General features: G+C 39.3%; 1 protein-coding gene across 1 annotated transcript in view; it reads left to right on the top strand.

Moving 5' to 3' along the window:
• The window catches only part of LOC126835006 (proteoglycan 4-like), a 91,425-nt gene extending 73,168 nt beyond the window's left edge, over nt 1-18,257 (top strand). The window contains exons 5-9 of the mRNA XM_050567271.1: nt 14,171-15,976; nt 16,054-16,196; nt 16,417-16,579; nt 16,669-16,837; nt 17,604-18,257. Coding sequence (XP_050423228.1) covers nt 14,171-15,976; nt 16,054-16,196; nt 16,417-16,579; nt 16,669-16,837; nt 17,604-17,793 — 2,471 coding nt within the window. The 3' untranslated portion in view covers nt 17,794-18,257. The remainder of the gene's footprint in view (nt 1-14,170; nt 15,977-16,053; nt 16,197-16,416; nt 16,580-16,668; nt 16,838-17,603) is intronic.
• The last annotated feature ends 811 nt before the right edge of the window (nt 18,258-19,068 follow it).

Genomic DNA, 19,068 nt, shown 5'->3' with positions numbered 1-19,068 from the left:
TTTTTTCCCCCCTCATCTGATAATATTAATGTAGTTATAATATAACTTAAAAAAAAAATTAGCTAATTGGTACTTTTAGACAAACATTACTATTATAATATACTTAAAAACATGCAAAATTTGCTGCAAATTTAAAAAAAATATTCAAAACGAATTTTTAATTTGGCTTCTTTTAAATGAAATTCAAATTTGTTTGAGCTTATCAACCATTTTTTTTTTTTTGGACCATTCGTTAAAAAACATGCAAATGCATCAACCTCTATGTTATATCTATTTATACATTATTATTTTTAGCTGTGTATAGATATAACCAAATACTATAAATGACAATACCGGAAGGCTAAGTCTTTAGGTGCTCACTTTTTTCCCCTCAATGTCAGTGTAGCCATATATTGTAAAAAATATACCGTATGCATATTACGTATGATAATAGTTAATATTTGATAAGCCAATGTAAAATTTAAATTTTCAGTGTAGTCATCGATTCAGAATAGTGCTATTTTGATTTCTTGATATGAGAAACACTGTTATTGGAGGTAAAATTCTGAGTCAATACAAATTAACTTTGGCCTTCCGGTATTATCATTTATAGTATTTTATATAACACATAATACCTAAATATAGGTCTTTACAAAATGGTCGTCACTTTTTTTGTTTACATTCAAAGTGACCACCCTTCTGCATAAATATCAGATAGATAGCAATAAATAAAAAACTATTCTGTTAATGAACGGCCCCCGGAAACCGCCGGATTACCTTTTGTGTGTATTTTTTTTATCACTTAAGCTACCTGTGCGCGAGGGGTGGGAATTTCACGACAATCTGACGTCCGGCTTACGAAGCTGTGTAACGAAAGTAGGGGTTGTAGGGGTGGACGAGGGATGAAAAGATTCGACAAGACCAATTCGTCGATTGGACTGTGATTAGGAAAATAAAATCCGGGTGACGCTATCTTTGCCCGGTACAACGTGCTAACGGAATTCCAGCAGCGATTTGCTGCTTTCGTGTCCGATGAAATATACATATAGACATATATAATGTACACATAGATAAGACAAACGGCTTTTTTTCAACCAGAAGAAACCGTGTAACGATATTATTTTCTCCGGCTTTTTCCGGTTAAGTGCACGTTTTGTGCGCGCGCGATGAGCTTATCTATTTATATATGTATATCATTATCGTCGTAAATCACAATCTTCAAACCGTCGACTCCGAGGAAGAAATCAAACACTTTTATGTTTTGTGTTTTTTGATATATCTATATATATATATGCTCTGAAAAAGTCACGTAGCACGTACCCGCAAAAAAAAGGTTATTCCTTGGACTTATCTGGTCTTACGCCCATATTAAATACCACTTGGAAGGTGCGCGAGAGATAGCTGCTGCTGTTATAGGGCGCTATAGGTTCGTATCTTAAACGATAAGACGTTTTGACACTTGTAACGAACAAAAGTGAACGTGCGTCACCGGCGGCATGGTTACTTACATATATTTCACACACACACACGTCCTGCGCCGCTTCGTTGTCTCAGTTTTCTGTACATTTTGTATCATGTGTGTGTACTATATTATATGAGTGTGCTCAAAACGACGAATCCGATCGTCTCGGTCCGAGATCATATATACTAGCATCAAAGGTAACAGCTTGCAGTTCAGTGGACGTCTTTGAAATAATAGATGTAGTGCACACAAGCTAGTCTAGTGTAAGACCCTACAATCGCGCGGATTGTGTCTTCTCTCTATGCGCCCCGGGGAACGTTTGTCGTTTATACGACTTTGTCGCGCTAGTACAAGATAATAATAATAATAATGGTGATAATAATAATAATACCGTATTGCTGACGTGGTGCAACACGCGAGTGACAATAATAATGCGGCGTTCCCTTGCCGCTCTCCCCCTCCCCCCGAAGACGCCGCTCGGCTGGCGGCTAGAAGTCAAAAGTCGACGGTGCGTCTGCTTTGGCGTGTCCCGCTCGGGCTTTCCTCGTCCCGCGCCGTATTCCGATTATTATTACTCGGTATACGCGCCATCGCCGAGTACGGGCGGCGCCCCCCCCCTCGGCCCCCCTCGCCCATACTACCACCTTGGCGCGGCACCGACACACGAAGGGCGCATGCGCTGTCCCCCCCACCACGGTGTCGCCGCAGCCGCCGCCGTGGCCTGTGACGACGCTACAACCATACTAATCCCACCAAGAGGCGCGCACACAAGTGTGAACGGTCAGCGATTCCGGTGGTGCCCGCTATCCGGTCGGTCGCGTGTTCGTGTGATCTCTTCCGCTTCTTATATATATCTATAATATGGCCCGTGTGTGGTGAGTACACGATACCATTGTGACCCGTCGCACACCTCTCGTTCGTTTCCGGACCCCCAAATCGGACCTCAGAACCGTGTCCGGTCACCGGGACGGCATTTTATTGTTTGTTTGCATATTGTGGTGTCGACCGGATTGTAAAACTCCGCAACTTTGAGGATATTCGCTTTGAGCGCGAGCCCGAGATAAAAAACCGTCGTAATATTGTGAGTAAAATATAAATAATAAACGAAATCGCCCTACATAGGCTTTGTCCGTCTTGTGCTTGCGTTAATATATTATAAGCGTTAAAAAACAAAAAAGGCCAGCCAGCATTTTCTTGTATCTACTCGAACGTGGCCGACAACGTGACTCCGGACTTGCGGCGCGAGTCACCCCGCAAATAAGGGACGCTTCCGTCCCACGTGGTCCCGTCGAATGTAAAGACACTGCGCAATACCACGGAGCGCGGTGCATGCGACCCTGATACTTTTGTCGTCGTTTTCTTATTACTATTATTATTATTATTATTTACAATCTTGTAAACAACTTATTGTTATTAATGTTCGTCGACGTTGCGCCAGACGCTGCTGCTTTCTACGCATTTAACCGACTTGGTTCATCAATCACTTCTTCATTTTTGCTAACCGCAAGTACATTAAATGATCCGTTGTTGTTGTTTCACGTTCACCCCTGTTATTATTTTTGAGAAAGCGCGCCTTACTGTATTTCCGCTCGTGTAGTAAGTACATATGTAGGTACCTACTTGAGTAAGTAAGTCCACTGACTCGTTAGTGTTACAATTGTTGTTGAAACATACTTTTCAAAAAAAAAAAATCCAACGCGGATTGGCTCAACTAGAAATAATCAAAAAGAGTAAAAAAAAAATTTACAATAGTATCAATTTATTATGAAATTCGGTACTAGAAACTCAATCGGTAAGAAAATTACCTTGAAGTGTAACTATGATTTATAGCGTTTTTTTTAAAATTTTTAAATTGTCTTCTCACACCTCGTTCAAATAGTTTTAATTGTAAAACATGTTGAACAACTATTTGAGGGTCATATTATAGTAGGGAGGTTATGTTTTGTTAATTAATTTATAATTGGGCGGTAATTATGCTAGATAAGTCTTACCACTGTCTTTTAGGAATTTTTAGTTGTTCGGTTTCACCTACTCCAATGTCGTTGTGGTATTATTATAAGTATGTTCTTCATCTTTTGCTCAAAACCATTGGCTTGTTTTTTGCGTTAGGCTTTTAAATATCAACTGTCATTAATCATGTTAATTAAATTTCTTCTTAACATGGATCGTATATAACCTATACTGACACCGTAAGCTATAATTCATTTCCATTCGGTCGTGGGATTTTAATAGTTCTCATGAGTACAGTTAAAATGTATGTACAAGCAAGTTACTGTCTGAATCAAGATTACCGAGTAGCTCTACGGTGTTGCGTTCTTAAGACCGGGTTGACCTAAATTTACCGGAAAATGGCTTTTCTCGCCATTTGCACTTCACGGTAGGTGTACATTTATCCTTTGCCGGATTAAACTACTAAGTGGTTTGGTTTGTGTCAGTTTTGTCCCATTGGCGTGGAAAGTCATGAAATAAAGTTCTAAAGAGTAAACTTAATTTTGTTTGCCAGACAGAATAACCGCGACGGTCATTTTTTTCAGTATACCTTTGATGTTGGTAAAAATCAATATAGTTACCTACCAAGTCAAAGGGTGTAATTAATATTGTAGCTGTTATTCCAATGTAACTGTGTACGGCTGGTCGTTCGGATTGACATCTCTCTCAAAGTTAAACACTCTAGAATGCATTTTTATAATACCATATCCGTTTGGAAAGTCAATATGGCACGTTTGGGTAATAAAACATAATATTGTATTAGTCGCTGCAATCATTCGACGAAGCAACCAACCCGATAAGACGCCAACCAATATGTGTTACTGTTTAATTGATTGATTAATTCGGTGGCCGTCATAAACGGTGACGTTAAACAGTGCCCCCCCTGTATAAGCATGCAGTTTTTTTTTATGGACCACATACATTTTTAGTGTATTGTTTTTTCAATGTTATCTACAGAGCGATATCGAAAACGGCGTTGGCGTTGTTGCATTCGACCGCATCGGTGCCTTTCGTTATGTATATATTATTATTTTTTTTAAACATTTCAACTGCAACTGAGATGCGTTTTAAGCGAGTTTAGGTTGGCACGCAATTGGAATTTATTATACACACGCGGACCCCCAAGGCCTTTCACGGGAATACATTTTTGATGACATAACGAGTTTCGGTTATAACAATAATAATGTATGAACATAAATTATGTGTATGTACACCTATTCTAACCAAACCCTACATTGAGGATACGGAGTGTTATATTTAAATAAATAACACTAATCGTTCGATCGCATACTCTTGTGTCTCTCACAAGATTGTCTTTGATGGATATACGTTGGCTAGTGCATACTAAATACTGCAAAAATAAGTTGTGCCGTTATGAAGCTGCTTCTCAGAGCTTTGTCGTCTCTCCTTATTGGATAATTTTTGTGAATGCACATATTACCTACCTATACTGTTGGGCGAATAAAAGTGTAGAAGGTGTTGAGTACTGTCGGCGAGATAGTGTCTTAAAAAAACTTAAACTCCGTGTTTGTAGTAGTATCCGATTGCGTGCCGTTTTGTTTGTTTTTGGCGGCTACGCCGTTTTCTTGTTGTCGATCATTTTACTATGTATTTTAGTATGTAGGTATTATATATATATATATGATGATACCGCGTTGTAATTTATACAACGTATGTGTTTGTGCGTGGCGCAATGAGATAGATAACCTTAAATGCCTGTGACGACGGTGTAAACACCTGCTAATGCCGTTTGGGCGGTAGACCGTCCGTGCTTTTGCCCCGGTGTATGTTTACTCGAACATCATCACCCTGTATATTTTTGTCATTCTTATTACAGCCGTTTGCGCACGAGGTAACCTTGAAACCGTAGAATCGGTAGTGTGTATAATATAATATGTAATATATTATACAGATTACATATAAGATAATTATTACACACTTGTGGATCTTCGTTTTTTTTTCTTTTTGCCGTTTTGGATCTGGTCAATCTCGTTTGTGTCGGGTACGCCTATATATAGAAAACGGTGTATAATTATTATTTTTCATAGGGCGCACATTTGGTTGTTTTATTTATTCCCAAACACACTTGCACGAGATCTCTGCCCGTCTTGGTCGCCGCGTTATCCGACTGCATAGAGATATTGAGAAATCGATACGGTTTTTCACCACCCCCATTGACGTCGGCTACAGAACTTTCGGATTGCTACGAAAACAACCCCCATTATTAATTTATCTAGGTGGCCGAGGACTTGGCGTCCAGGCAATTGTTGTTTGAAACTCCAATATCCAACTATTAATAATGATAATAATTGATCTCGTTATAAAAGAACTTTGTACTTGGTGCACACTTTTTAACATCATCGTTGGTATTACAATTATTAAAAATTAAAACTCTAGCAGTTTTGTGGGTTACATTGACGGATGGCCAAGTCTGGAGATAGTTTTTGGAATTTCGATTTGTATGGGTTGAGTGCGAATTGAGTGCCAAATAACGTTTAATTTTGATTTTAGAGTTTTTTTGTTTTTTCAACATATTATTCAATTAAACGACAAAGGACTATTGCTGTACTTAAGTGCTTGAATGATAATAATAATTATTGGGTGGTTGAACTATATGGAATAATAATAATGGTCTAGTAAATTAAAATCGATAGTTTTGAAAATGTCTACAAACCGAGAGCATAATATTAAATATTAAATCGTTAAAATAACAAAGTTCATAACGTTTGAAGTTTACGCTTCATAAAATATGTATTTTTTCCTTAAGCGTTATTTATCAAACATATACCTACCCTTTGTATCAATCAACCTAAATACAACCTTCGTTGTTGAATTTTATGAGTTAAACATATGAACAAAAATCGATTAATCGGCAAACAAACTTTGGCTGTGAACTTGCTCAAGTATTTTACCATGCCAGGCAAATTGACTCGGTCCATACGCTGTGTATGGTACGCATTATTGAATAATTATGTTGCCATAATTTTTAAATATTTTAAAATTTAACAAAATGTAAACTATTTGTACAAATGTTGTCTAACAGACTTTTAGAAACCATAAATCAAATTAGCTAAAACCGACTGTCCCATTTTCTGTGAAAACAACAGCAGCTAAGCTCATGTCCTACAATAAAATTGATAACGCACAAGGACACCGATCGGCGGTACCCCACCCATAACCATATATATATATATGTCGAATGGCAGAACTGACTGTTGTTTGTTACCGCAGTATTCAAATTTTCATTGAACGCACACAAAATTGAACAGATGGTTTGTTTCTCGAGGATTGGCAAAGTAATATAATGGTAAATTTTCAAAATCAACAACGAAACTAAAAACAAAAAAGTCGGATGAGCGAAAACTTTGATACTTTCAATTTTCCATTGATTCGGTCTCATTTCCAATGCTTTCGCTCTATCCTTTGTTCAACAAGATGATTTATCTAGTTTTGGACTCAAACTATCTTAACTAGGTTAATTTTTACTGTCGGTTTTGTCGTGATTTGATTTTTAAAAGGATTCGGTCTGATATTTTTGACGTTTTAGACCCAAAAAGCCAAACAAAATGTCAACTACTTGTGATGGTTCGATTTCAATTCCATAAACATATTATACGAGTTCTGTGGCAACGTAGACGAGGGGTTGTACAATCCCCTTTATCGGTTCTTTCTGTCTTTGTTTAACGCATAATAATAGTACATCCGGTATACCGCCTATAGGCGGCGCCTCTGAGTTTCGTCAAGTGTAATTATTACACAATACACAATATCGGTGTACCCGATATTGTTGTTGTGTCATTTATGAACGTGCGACCGACCAGTTTTGTGTGTGTGTGTAATGTTTGGGGATGATCTTTATATTTTGTGGGAGGTGGTAGCAGACCGGTTGTTGTTATATTATATATACTTAACACTATGCCCGGCGATGACTACACAGAATGTTCTAGACGTTCCGGGAAGTGTTAATCCGCTCCAGCCCCTCACCACTACCCCCTCGGCCTATTTAAGTGCACCGTCGCCCGACGGATAGGCACAGGTCTCAGTGTTGCTGCCATCGTCGTCGTGACCGCGTCGTCGTTGATTCTGTTACCTACCGCGTGTGTGTGTAAACCAGTTGTAAAATAGTTGAAATAATAAAAAAGACATTTTTCTCTGGATATTTCCGTGGTGAACGTTGCGTGCCGCCCAATGTTGTGTAGCGTACGGTCGTTTAAGCCGATATTTATCACATAATATTATATATGGATAGTATTGTCACTGTTAGTTAATGCGGTTCGACGTATGGCCCCTGCAAGAGGAGTTTCTACCGCTTCGTTTAGCCCGCGATATTGTGCAATCGGCGACTGTCCCTGCTCGCCCGCAAAGCCGCTCGATACCGCCTTTAGTGCTGCTGCCTGTGCTACTACTACACGCCGTACCGGTATTGGAAGTTACATATTATTATGCACATTATATACCGCGTGTATAGCTCGGCCAAAATGATTGATTGGGGACGTTGAACAAAGTGCGGTTTATATATATTGTATATATAAAGGTAGACCGCAGAATAAGTAGTCGGTAGATGTTTTTCAAGTTCAGACGCTCTCGTGATCGTCTTAGGCTATGCAGCGGCCTTTGGGAGTAAATATGGGTCTGCTGTGACGCTTCAAAGAAACTGATTATAGGATTTAGCGAACAAGAAGGCACTTGTTTACAGTTGAAATAACTAAATATAAATAGTTGGGCCAGCTAAATATTGAGTTAAAGCAACTACACATTTAGTTGGTCCAACCAAATGTTTAGTCGGTCCAAATACGGATTTGTATGTACAGTGATGGGCATTGGTACTTTTTTTTTATACCGTGTACAAGTATCAAGTATGTACTCGATAGGTTCGTGCAAAATTGTAATTGTAACTTTATCACCGAAACGTATACGTTTTAATTTGTTTTGACTGGAGCATATATTGTATACTTAAAAAATATTCTATAAATGCAAATAACACACATTTGAATTATGCGATATTTGTACAATAAAATAAATAATATTGACAATACCGATTGATGATATTATAGGTGCTCGATAAATTATATACCCCCACCTGTTCTCTGCGCTTACACACGTTGAAACTGTATTATTATGATGAACACACGTGGTTGTTTTTTTTTTTTTTTGGAATCATTTACCTAATTATCGTCTCGGCGAAAAGCGGGCGGATGACGTGTGATGCGCACAATACTATTACTGCTCGCATATTTTATATAGATAACAAATATCTCGCGTGGAAGAAAGAAGAGTCCGCCGGTGTTAAGGTGCGTGGGCCGTGTTGATGTTGTTGTTGTTTTGCTCTGTGCAATTTATATATATTATCGTCGTCGGCAGTAAAAAAAAAAAAAAAAATCGCAATTACTTTGCTTAATGTTATTTTTTTTTTAATACAGAAACGTTGCTGTCATACTGTGTAAGCGCATTACAGTCAAGTTTTTTTCTTCTCTATGTACATGTATTTTGCTTTGGCCGGTTCCTTTTTTCCCCGCTCAAATCATATCAGTATATAATATATATATATATAAAAAAATAAGATCTAAGGCGGTCGTTGTAGCTAAGTGATGGTGGGGTGAGGGGGGGGCACGTCTTTGGTTGTCGCGTGCCCATATGAATGCGCAAAATAAATTCACTCTACTGCGTTTTGGCTCGAACGCCACCAAACGTCAACAACAACGGTTCTTGCCAACGGTATACACACACACACACATATTGCGGTAATGACAAAACGGTATTAATATTATTTTTTTTATTTATATACAATATTATGTCGGCCACCGGAGGAGCGTTTTTTTTTTTTTTTTTGTAATGTGAACTTCTAAAGACGAAAACTTGAACTCAAAAAAAAAAACCCCCGTTAACTCGAAAATAACACTTAAAAAGAATCCAAAAATTTGGCCAGCTCTCTTCACTACAAACTGTACTTACAACAGCTGTCGTTCGTCGTTGAATTGAATTTTGAAATAACCAACGATGTGACTCCGTTTGAAGCGAAAATTTGCAGTTACACCACTGAACCGATTTCTTCGCGTAGCAGCTCTTGAGATCACAAATCGTACCTATAAGAAGGTGTACCTACTTATTAGACTAAAAATTTATAAAATTCATCCCTTCCCCATCAAAATCGAGAAAAACACAACTTAAAATTACCGGGCTCCTTATTAAGTCCAATTGAGTTCCAAATGTGTATAGAATATTCTTAAGACATATCCAGTACTACCGACAAACGTGGACAACCTAAACAATTAACGTACATATTTCTTTCGCTTTTTCGTGCAAAGTCTTAGGGGTTTGACCGTAGTCGGTCTTTAGGTTGATTTTTTTTTTGCATATTTTTAATTAATAATTGCTTTTCGGGTCTCAACCGAAACTCGTTCGTTCCTGACACACATAACGCGTCCTAGTTTTTGTTCCGTGCGGTTAATTGTAGTATTTCTGTGCCACAACTTAAAAAAATAAATAACTACCACCCCCAATCGATATAGAAGTCCAACGGCAGCAGTCGCCTTAACCTTACGTGTGGAAACGATAACCGCCGACGGACGTCATAAATATATATATGTACTTATATCTATATTATATTCATTTCAACAATAACTTTTGTGAGACTCGCCGCATAGCTAATTACGACTCTACACATGCCGCCGTCAATATTGCAATAGCATTATTTAAAGCGGTTATTTGTTTGCACATAAGCCTTCGACGCTGGACCTCAACGGGTACTACTTGGGGGCTGGACCATTTTTGATCGAGGGTGTTTCGAGGTAGCCAAAGTAGCGGTCCGGCAAAGGTCAAGACCGCGCAGTCGATTAATAAGTGTAAGAGAGGGGAAGGAGGGAGGGAGAATATTTTGGATTTTTCTTCGGCAAACTATTTGCAATCATGTATTTTATTTAAGGGCGGCCCGCGCACTATAATGTTATACTTACCGTCGCGTCGAGTTCTTACACGGTGTATGTTTATTATTGTGTATACGCTTTTGTGTGTTGTATACCGTGCATTAAAATAAAATATATCGATTTGCTCCAAGAAAAGCGTGTGCCGTGGTGTTTACTTTCCGAAAAAACCGCGTCTCGTTCGTTGCGATTGTGTAAATCATATTATTGTATTATTGCTACTATTTGGAATAACAAAACGGATGTGTCATTGATTATGATAAAACGCATGCGTCAGCCGGCGGTGTCAACCTATAACCGAAGTGGTGGTGCCCTGTGTGGTGCCGTTTGTGTTACCGAATCGCATGACCGTGTGTTTACCGGAAAGAAAGGATTGAACGAGTAAAAAATATTGCTAATAAACAAGTAATAATATTGTATAGAGAACATTATTGCCCGCAAACCGAGTACAATATGTACAAGGTTTGGGGGTTGAAGCGATAAAACCTCCCAGTACGGCGGGGGTGGTAACGGTATTCGGTTACCGTTTGTTTAGTGTAAACACTAAAAATATAGTCATTAGGTAATTGCCAATTGGGTAATGTACGGTATAATGTGTACTCACAAGAGTGGTTTAACGTTATTTAAAACATTTTTATTTTGTAAACCTGACGAGAAGCAAACGACGATAACAATGTTAATATTCAGCGTTGATTATAAACATCAATATGTCCTGTTTTTAGCCATTGCCGCCTTCAGAGTGAAAAATGTCTGATAGTTGGCGGCTATGATGGTTCATTTCGTTTTTAAGTGATTCGTGTGCACCTAAAAACACAATTGGCCACCATTTATAAAAAAACAAAATAAAAAATACTATCTTCACAAAAGACTTATAAAAGATGGGTTAAAAAACCCAAATGTATGTGTCCTATTCGGAATTCATATTGATGCTGCGAAAATATTCAACTATTACACCGCAGTAATAATTTTGTAGGTAGACCTCTTAAAAGTAGTTAATGATTTAAATACTTACAAAATAACTATTAAAATAACAGCGATAGAGAGGACGCCTAAACGCCGTTGGTTATGAGCTCAATGGAAAACCATGTCTAGTTTGTACACCGATTAATAGAACTCATGTTTCAGTATTATTTTTATAGTCGGCCCAACTAAATCTATTTCCAGATGGTATAACTAAATAAAATGTACATCCGACTAAACATTTAGTGTTGGACCAACTGTGTATATTTTTTTTCTGTGCACGCTTACACTTTGTCAGCTCTTTGGCGTTGAAATTTCTGCCATTTTGTGTTTGTTTTCGGACCATGTGTATAATATATTATACAGAAGCGGCAAATGGACAATCGGCCGTCCGGTCTAATTAACAGCGCCGGTCTGTGTGTGTGCTCAAAGCGGATTTGTGCCGTATTGGCGGCTTTGATACATTATAATATTAGTCTACAACATACACACGATGAGAGAGAGAGGGTCCCGTATTATTCATGGAAAGCGGCGTTAACGACTCGGTGGTTGTGCTAATCGGTCGTATGTGACAACAGGGGAAGTGTAATTATTATTTGGAATATACTCGACCGCCGTCCTACTTAAACAATGGACGTGCCCTAAACGATCATGCTGGATAAGTATTTGTTTTTCAATCCACACCGGTGTCAAGTCGGCCAACAGCCAAAAATCTGAATCGGTTATTTATGAGAAAGGGGTTTTTAATGAGAGTTTTAATTGAATGTGAATTTTTGACCCTTTTCAGCTAATCAAAATATGTAGTTCTGACGAGAGGCAAAACAAATGCTACTAGTGTGATGGCGTTGAAAATATTCTATTTCATTCCGCTGTGTTTTTATTGGTGTTGTTCTTAACCGTATTTTCTTAAGTACTTTTAGTATATATATATTAATACACGCTAATATGTTTTGTTTAATAGAATTAAATATAATTATATATATCACGTTGTACACTGAAGTGTTATTATTTCTTTGAATTTAAAGGCTCAAGTATACGGTAATAAAACACAACAAGAGTACAATAAATAATTAAGAAATAATAAGATAAAAAAGTGAAGTATAAATTGTTTTCACGAAACATAAAAATAAACCATTAGGAAATTATTTTAACAAATATAAATTGATATTAATGTACTACGTTTTAAAACGAAAAAATATTGATAATATTCGAATAACACGGCTATCATAATATTATGCAACGTTTTAAGATTGTTAGAAGGATTGTCAAATTTCAAAAAAAAAAAAATCAAGAGAAGATAATCGATTACAAGTTTTCTTTTCCAAAACTCCGAACAAAATATATATTTTTTAATTATCATAAATTTACTGTATGTGGATAATTAGAATTGGTATAGCTTAAATGTACTGCAAAATAACTATGGAACCATTTCCACGAAAACATGTTGACAGATAAATCTAAATGGGTTTTGTTTATGTTCCTACGTTAATTAAATAATATTTATTGCGGATTAATTAAGATTATTTCCTACGGAACTTGTTTAGCCGACGTTAAGTACTCTTACCGGTTGTATTATTTAATTCTTTTAAGTATTAATTAAACTAGTTAATCTTGTATTACAATTTATTATTGTGCCAGACGTTCGTTCCTATTGCGTTCGTAAGTGTGTATAAAAAACAAATCTCCGCCGGCTGTATTTAAGTGAATTTAATATTTTTATTAACATGTATACATGTATATATTAAACTATGGAAAAACAAATCGACATATTTAGTGTATTTCGCCTGCGCTGCCAATTAGGTGTATGTAAAAATCTAGTTGGTTTAATCGCTTCCTATTTTAGGATAAGAACTTCTTCTCGTTTGTTTTATACTATGGTTATTATTTTTGCGGTTACCCCTGTAATGTAAATCAAAACGTGGTTGCTGTTGTTGTTATAATTATTATTATCGTGCCTTTTAATTATCGGATACTGTTTTTTAATAAACTTGCAAGAGGCGTTTCCACCACGCTTTAATCGGGTTTTAAAGTTTACAAAGGATTTCACGGGCGGTCGACCTTTTTTCGAACAAACAACTCGTGTGTATATCGTTACTTAAATATTAATAGACGGTTGTTGTTGTTTTTTTGTTTGCCTCTATTCTGCGTTGTATTAATTTTCATTTTTACTTATTTTATATTCCTGCTAGGATTATAATAATGTGGGCACTTTGTCCGAAGGGACACTGTTCATTAAACAGTATATAGGCCGAGACGCCGGCGTCTTACACCGGGCGAGAAAGAACAAATTATTTATAACACCACCTTTGGGGATAAACAATGCGAGCATAAATCAACGGGCAAAAAACCCGACTGGCCGATTTATCTCTTTGCGAATTACCATGAATTTAAATCAAACGTCGATCGTTCTTGTCCCGTTTTGTTGCCGCTGTTAAAACCTACCGGCAAATCTATTCCGACTGTTAATAATAACCGCCATTATTCTTACACCGAATACAACTCTTAGAGTAAAAATATTTAGAGCTATAACATCGTGTAATATTATAATATGCCTTGTACTTGGAATGAAATGATGATTAAGAAGGCCACCGACAGTGTGCCCACCTTTAACACAAATAAATACTTTCTTTTATAAGTCGTTAAACACTGCACAGTATCAATAATATATAGATCAAAATGTCTTATGGCAATATGATAACTGAAATGTAACTTTGTTATTTTGGTCATACTGTAGCTTTTCGCTTACTTCATAATATTTTACTTATCCGTCTCTCTGAAACAACTGGAATATTATACCGTTATCATAGTTTCTCGTTGAGATAAGGGTTTATTAACGTTTTGTGTTTTTTTCTCGTTACAGGGTACTACCAACCGGCCGGTCCGTTGATTACGCACCACATTCTACCGCACCACTTGCACTTGCATCACCCGCCGCACGTCAAGTCGTCGCTGGTGCCGCCGTTAGTGCCTACACCGCCCTCGTCTACCGGCACAGCGGCCCCGCCGCAGACCGAGACGTCGGACACCGAAGTGGTACCGGCCAGATCGACGTCGTCGCCGACGCCGCCCGGTTACCACCGCGGTTACCCACAGCAGAGCTCGTACCATCCGCCGCCGATATCGTCGTACTACCCGTCACCGCCGGCATCGGCCAACTTGCAGTATCCGCCACCGCCGCCACAGGTACCGCAACACCACTATTTGCCGGAGCCCAACCCGTGCGCCTATCCCGGACCGCACCATCAGCCCGGGTACTTCCACCACAGCCGGAGCTCTCCTTACCATCACATCGCGTACCACCACAGACGGCCGGCGCCGTACAACCCGACGGCAGTCGGTCCTCCCACGTACTACCACGAGTATTACGGCCATCCTCCCGGACCGCCGGCAGCACCGCCCGGGTCGCCCGGACAGCAGCAACAAATGTTGGTGGCCGCTCGGGCCGGCGATCGTCCGGACCACCACCCGCCGCAGCAGCCGGACCCGTACCCCGCGCCTCAACCGCTGTACTATTCACCGTATGGTGGTCCCCCCGGGCCGTCGTGTTACCCACCGGCGCCACCTCGAACGTACGTAGACCCGGCCTACCACTCGTGCCCGTGCCCAATGCAATCGTGTCCCAATCCAAAAAACGTCCATACTGGCCCGCTTACTGGTGCAGTCAGTAAGGGGCCGAAACACCATTCTACCACAGTCGTTACGCTACCTCCTGTGGCACTGGCGCTGCCACAAGAGCCGCCCCGGGCCCTAGGGCCTCCCAGCCCGGCCAGGGGTAGCGCCGGCGTGTCCCGACCAGCTCGGTCCGGATCGTCGTGCAGCCCGTCCAAACAAGTTCCTTGGTGCATGAGCCCGCTGAGCCCGGCCAGGGCTTCCGTGCAACACCTGGCGCCTCAGTCTCCGGCCATGTTGGCCGCCAAGAATCCCACGTCCGAGTGGAACACCACCGAAGAAAAGTGCGACGCCACCGGACTCCTGGCCATCGGCAAGGTGCTCAGCCAATCCGTGCTGGGCTTGGAACAACCGATCGACGACCACCAGCCGGAGATCGTGCCGAAAATCGAACCGGTCGACGACGACGTGTCCGCCTCGTATTACACGCTCAAGGTGGACACGACCGACGAGGACCGCGAATCGGTGGACGAACAGCAGACCACCATCGATTTGTCGACAAAGCCGAGGGAGTACCATGAGACGACGACAACGACTGTTTACTGCGACCCGACCGTCAACCACAACAACAACAACGTTGACGGCGATGATAACAATAAAGCGATAATGAAAGGATCAGCCAAGAGGAAGAAACCCAACCCGATGCAAATCGTTTCTGCGAAAAAGTCCAAGTTCCAAGACGAACCGCAGCAACACGATCACGCCGAAGGAGAGACAATCCAATCGACGACCACCGCCGCCGACAACAACGACGGCCGACCGCCGTCGGTCCAACGAAACGACGACGCCGACTTGTCGTCTGCGACCGACGACAAGTGCGACGAGCCGGTCGAATGTGTCAATTCCAACGAACAGATAGTGCGGTCGGCGTTGACCGACGAGAGCGACGCTGACGAAATGGTCGGCGAGACGTTTGTCAAGAAGAAAAACGTACCGAAAAAGACGAAGAGAGGCCGGAAAGACCGGAAGAACGGAAACCACAAGAAAGAGTTGACCGGTGAGTATAAAAAAAATTATATTTGTTTTTACTTTTTCACATTTTCACCGAACCGTCGGTTTTGTTTGATTTTGCAGACGCCATGAAACGAGAAAGGGACCTGAGAATGTGCGAGGAATTCGCTCAGCTGTCGCGACTTAAGAAACAGGACTTGGCGCCCAGATGGTCCAACGGTTGGATGTGGCAGGGAAAACCGTCTAAACGACCGGTGTACCTAGAGGCAAGTATTGTCATTTAAATAATTTTTGCCGCCGCTCCGTTTCACCGACAGATTCCCCTCTAAAGTATTTGGCTTTTAAGTTTGTGTTTAACATTTCAATTATAATTTATCCATTTGCCACAACACGATGGCACTTATCCGAGCGGTCGGTGAAATCTGTAGGTGGCATTAAGTAAACGCGAGGATGTGTGTTGTTAACGGCGTTGTGTTTCTTGTACAGAACGACGACGTACCGGTGTTGAGGAAATGTTACCCTTGTATGCGTCACATGCAAGGCGACACTATCTACGCCCGGGACTGTGTACTGCTGAAGTCGGGTTCTCGCAAAAACGACTTGCCGTTCATAGCGAAAATCTCCAACCTGTGGGAAGATCCGGTCAACGGTGAGTGGAGCTGTTATAATAATATAGTTCTTTAGACGTCAGAACTTGTGTACCTGTTTTGCTTGCTATAATCGGCGTGGTTTTCCCAGGCGAAATGATGATGTCTCTGATGTGGTACTACAGGCCCGAGCACACGAAACAGGGCCGACAAAAGGCGGACATGCCCGACGAGTTGTTCGCCTCCAAGCACAGGGACGTGAACAGCGTGGCGTGCATAGACGACCGGTGTTACGTGTTGACTTTCAACGAATATTGCAGGTATGACATACGTGTTTTCTTATTTTCTCCGCTCCAAGGATAAACATAAAACATTAAGCGTATTTTCACGGTAGTACCTAATGCGAACATGTTTACTGATGCGTTCTGGGATAATATGTTTAGACTGATAAGGATTGTTTGCATTTTCATAGGTACCAAACATTACGAACTGCTGGATTAAGCTGTTTACTGACGAGAGCAACATTTTATTAAACAGCTCGTTAAAACATTGCCAAAATGGTAAACAGCAAAAAACCGTTTGCTGTTTTGGTACCTTCGCGAAAATACGCTCATTTAATCGTGGATATGTCATCTCTTATCACTTTTGTCTGTTATCATTTATTTTTTATCTTTAATCATTAATTTCTTATCTCTTATCTCCGATTGAAGTGTAACGCGAAAATGGCGACATGAAATTTCTATTTTCTTGTGTCCAGTCCAACAACATTCCCGTGTTAAAAAACCAATAGCTTCTTGGCCATCTCGCATCGAAGCTAAAAAGTATAGTACTTTGGCGTGGCAAAAATCCCATTCGAGAAACGCGTGTGTATTTTTTATCCGTAAAGGTTAATTGTAGTGTGATTAAGTAAAACGAGTTCAATGCCGATGTAATTTCTAGCGACCCCGACTACGCGGTGTAAACGCGGTTACTATAAAAATTCCTGTAATATTGTTATCTAATTTCCCATTTTCGACCTTTGCACCTATTTTGAATACTCCCGTGTTTATGTGTAATAATTTTTTTTAATATAACCATTTGTTACAGGTACCGCAAGCACATGAAATCGGTGCAAGAGAATTTGGTGTTGTGCAAAGCCGTCGTGCCGCCGTTGATAGAGGCTAACCCGAGAGCTAGACAGCTGCCAGCCGAAGGCGCTCCGGCTGATCTGATCTTTTTCTGCCGCCGAGTGTACGACTGCCGGCAAAAGCGTTTGCTGAAGAAACAATCCCTGTGACAAAAAGTCATTCGGCCAAAGTCACGCACTTAAACGAGTCAACAGTGCGGCCACCGCTTCGAAAGCACAGCGTGTTTCTATATTATAATAAAAAATAATAATAAGAATAATAATAATATTAACGTTTATAATTTATTCGTTGCCTCTCGGCAAACAGAGTACTCGCCAAGAGCGTCGGCAGCTCTACGTAGCAAAAACTACATCTATTATTACTATTATTATTTTATTACGCAATGTACTCATTGTGATTGAAGGTATTTTTTTTTTTTCTTAGATAAACAAATTTTGACTGGAAAATGTTTTGGATAAAATAATAACATTATTATTATATATATGACTTATTATAATACTTTATAGGACGGGTCTTATTAAAAAACAATGTATATTGTTTGAACGACCCGTCGTTTAATACAAAAAAAAAAACAAGATAATTTGCCCTGACATAACAAAAGCGTTCCATCTAATGTTGTCTACTACCTCTTCTATTGTATCCTAGATTATTATTTTATATTTAACGATTTAGTCGATTTTATGTTAGTTTTTTTTTTTTTTGTGAGGGGCATTTGTGTTACGTGTATTTCCATCAATCCGATGACTCTCATCATCCTTCTCCGAGCTTGCTCTCAGATCTGTGTGACCACTATATTTTATTTTCACTTGCACATCTAGTCATTCAAATAACTGTTTTTTTTTTTTAATTTTTTTTATTGAACCAATGCCTTCTCCATTTCTGCCCATTGATTTCAGACTATCATGTAATATTTCTTAATTCTACCACGGTCTTTCTCTGAATTTTTTTTATTTTGACGATAACTATTTGTGTGCCCCGGTCGGCGGTGTAATATGTTTAAATTTTAAATTTATAAAACTATACTTTAGTTTAGTCGCATAATTCCAATAATATTGCTTTAAAACGTGTTGTTATAGGTTAATAATAATAATAATAACAATTTTAATACTATTATTATTAATTATAATTATTTTTGAAATTCCTAATAACAAATTATATAGACGCCAGAGTTAATAATATCAGGATGTATACATTAAAGTTCAGTACAATAATGTAGCTAAAAATTTTAAAAATAAATGTTTAAAAAAATACTAAATTAAGAATATATAATAATTATATTATATTTAATATAAAAAAAAAAATATGGGTAAAAAAAAATATTTTATTTTAGGTTTTTATGATGTGTAAATGGACCAATTTTGAATGTATAAAATTTTCAGTGTTCACATAGATCCAACTTGAACATAAATAGCCTGCTTAGACAA

This window comes from Adelges cooleyi, unplaced genomic scaffold, assembly GCF_023614345.1.
Source record: "Adelges cooleyi isolate 19-005CV unplaced genomic scaffold, UGA_ACOO_1.1 ACOO_flye_CR_arks_rails_tigmint_CR_PRNA_21, whole genome shotgun sequence".
NCBI lineage: Eukaryota > Metazoa > Arthropoda > Insecta > Hemiptera > Adelgidae > Adelges > Adelges cooleyi.
This window is presented reverse-complemented; position numbering and strand designations above follow the sequence as displayed.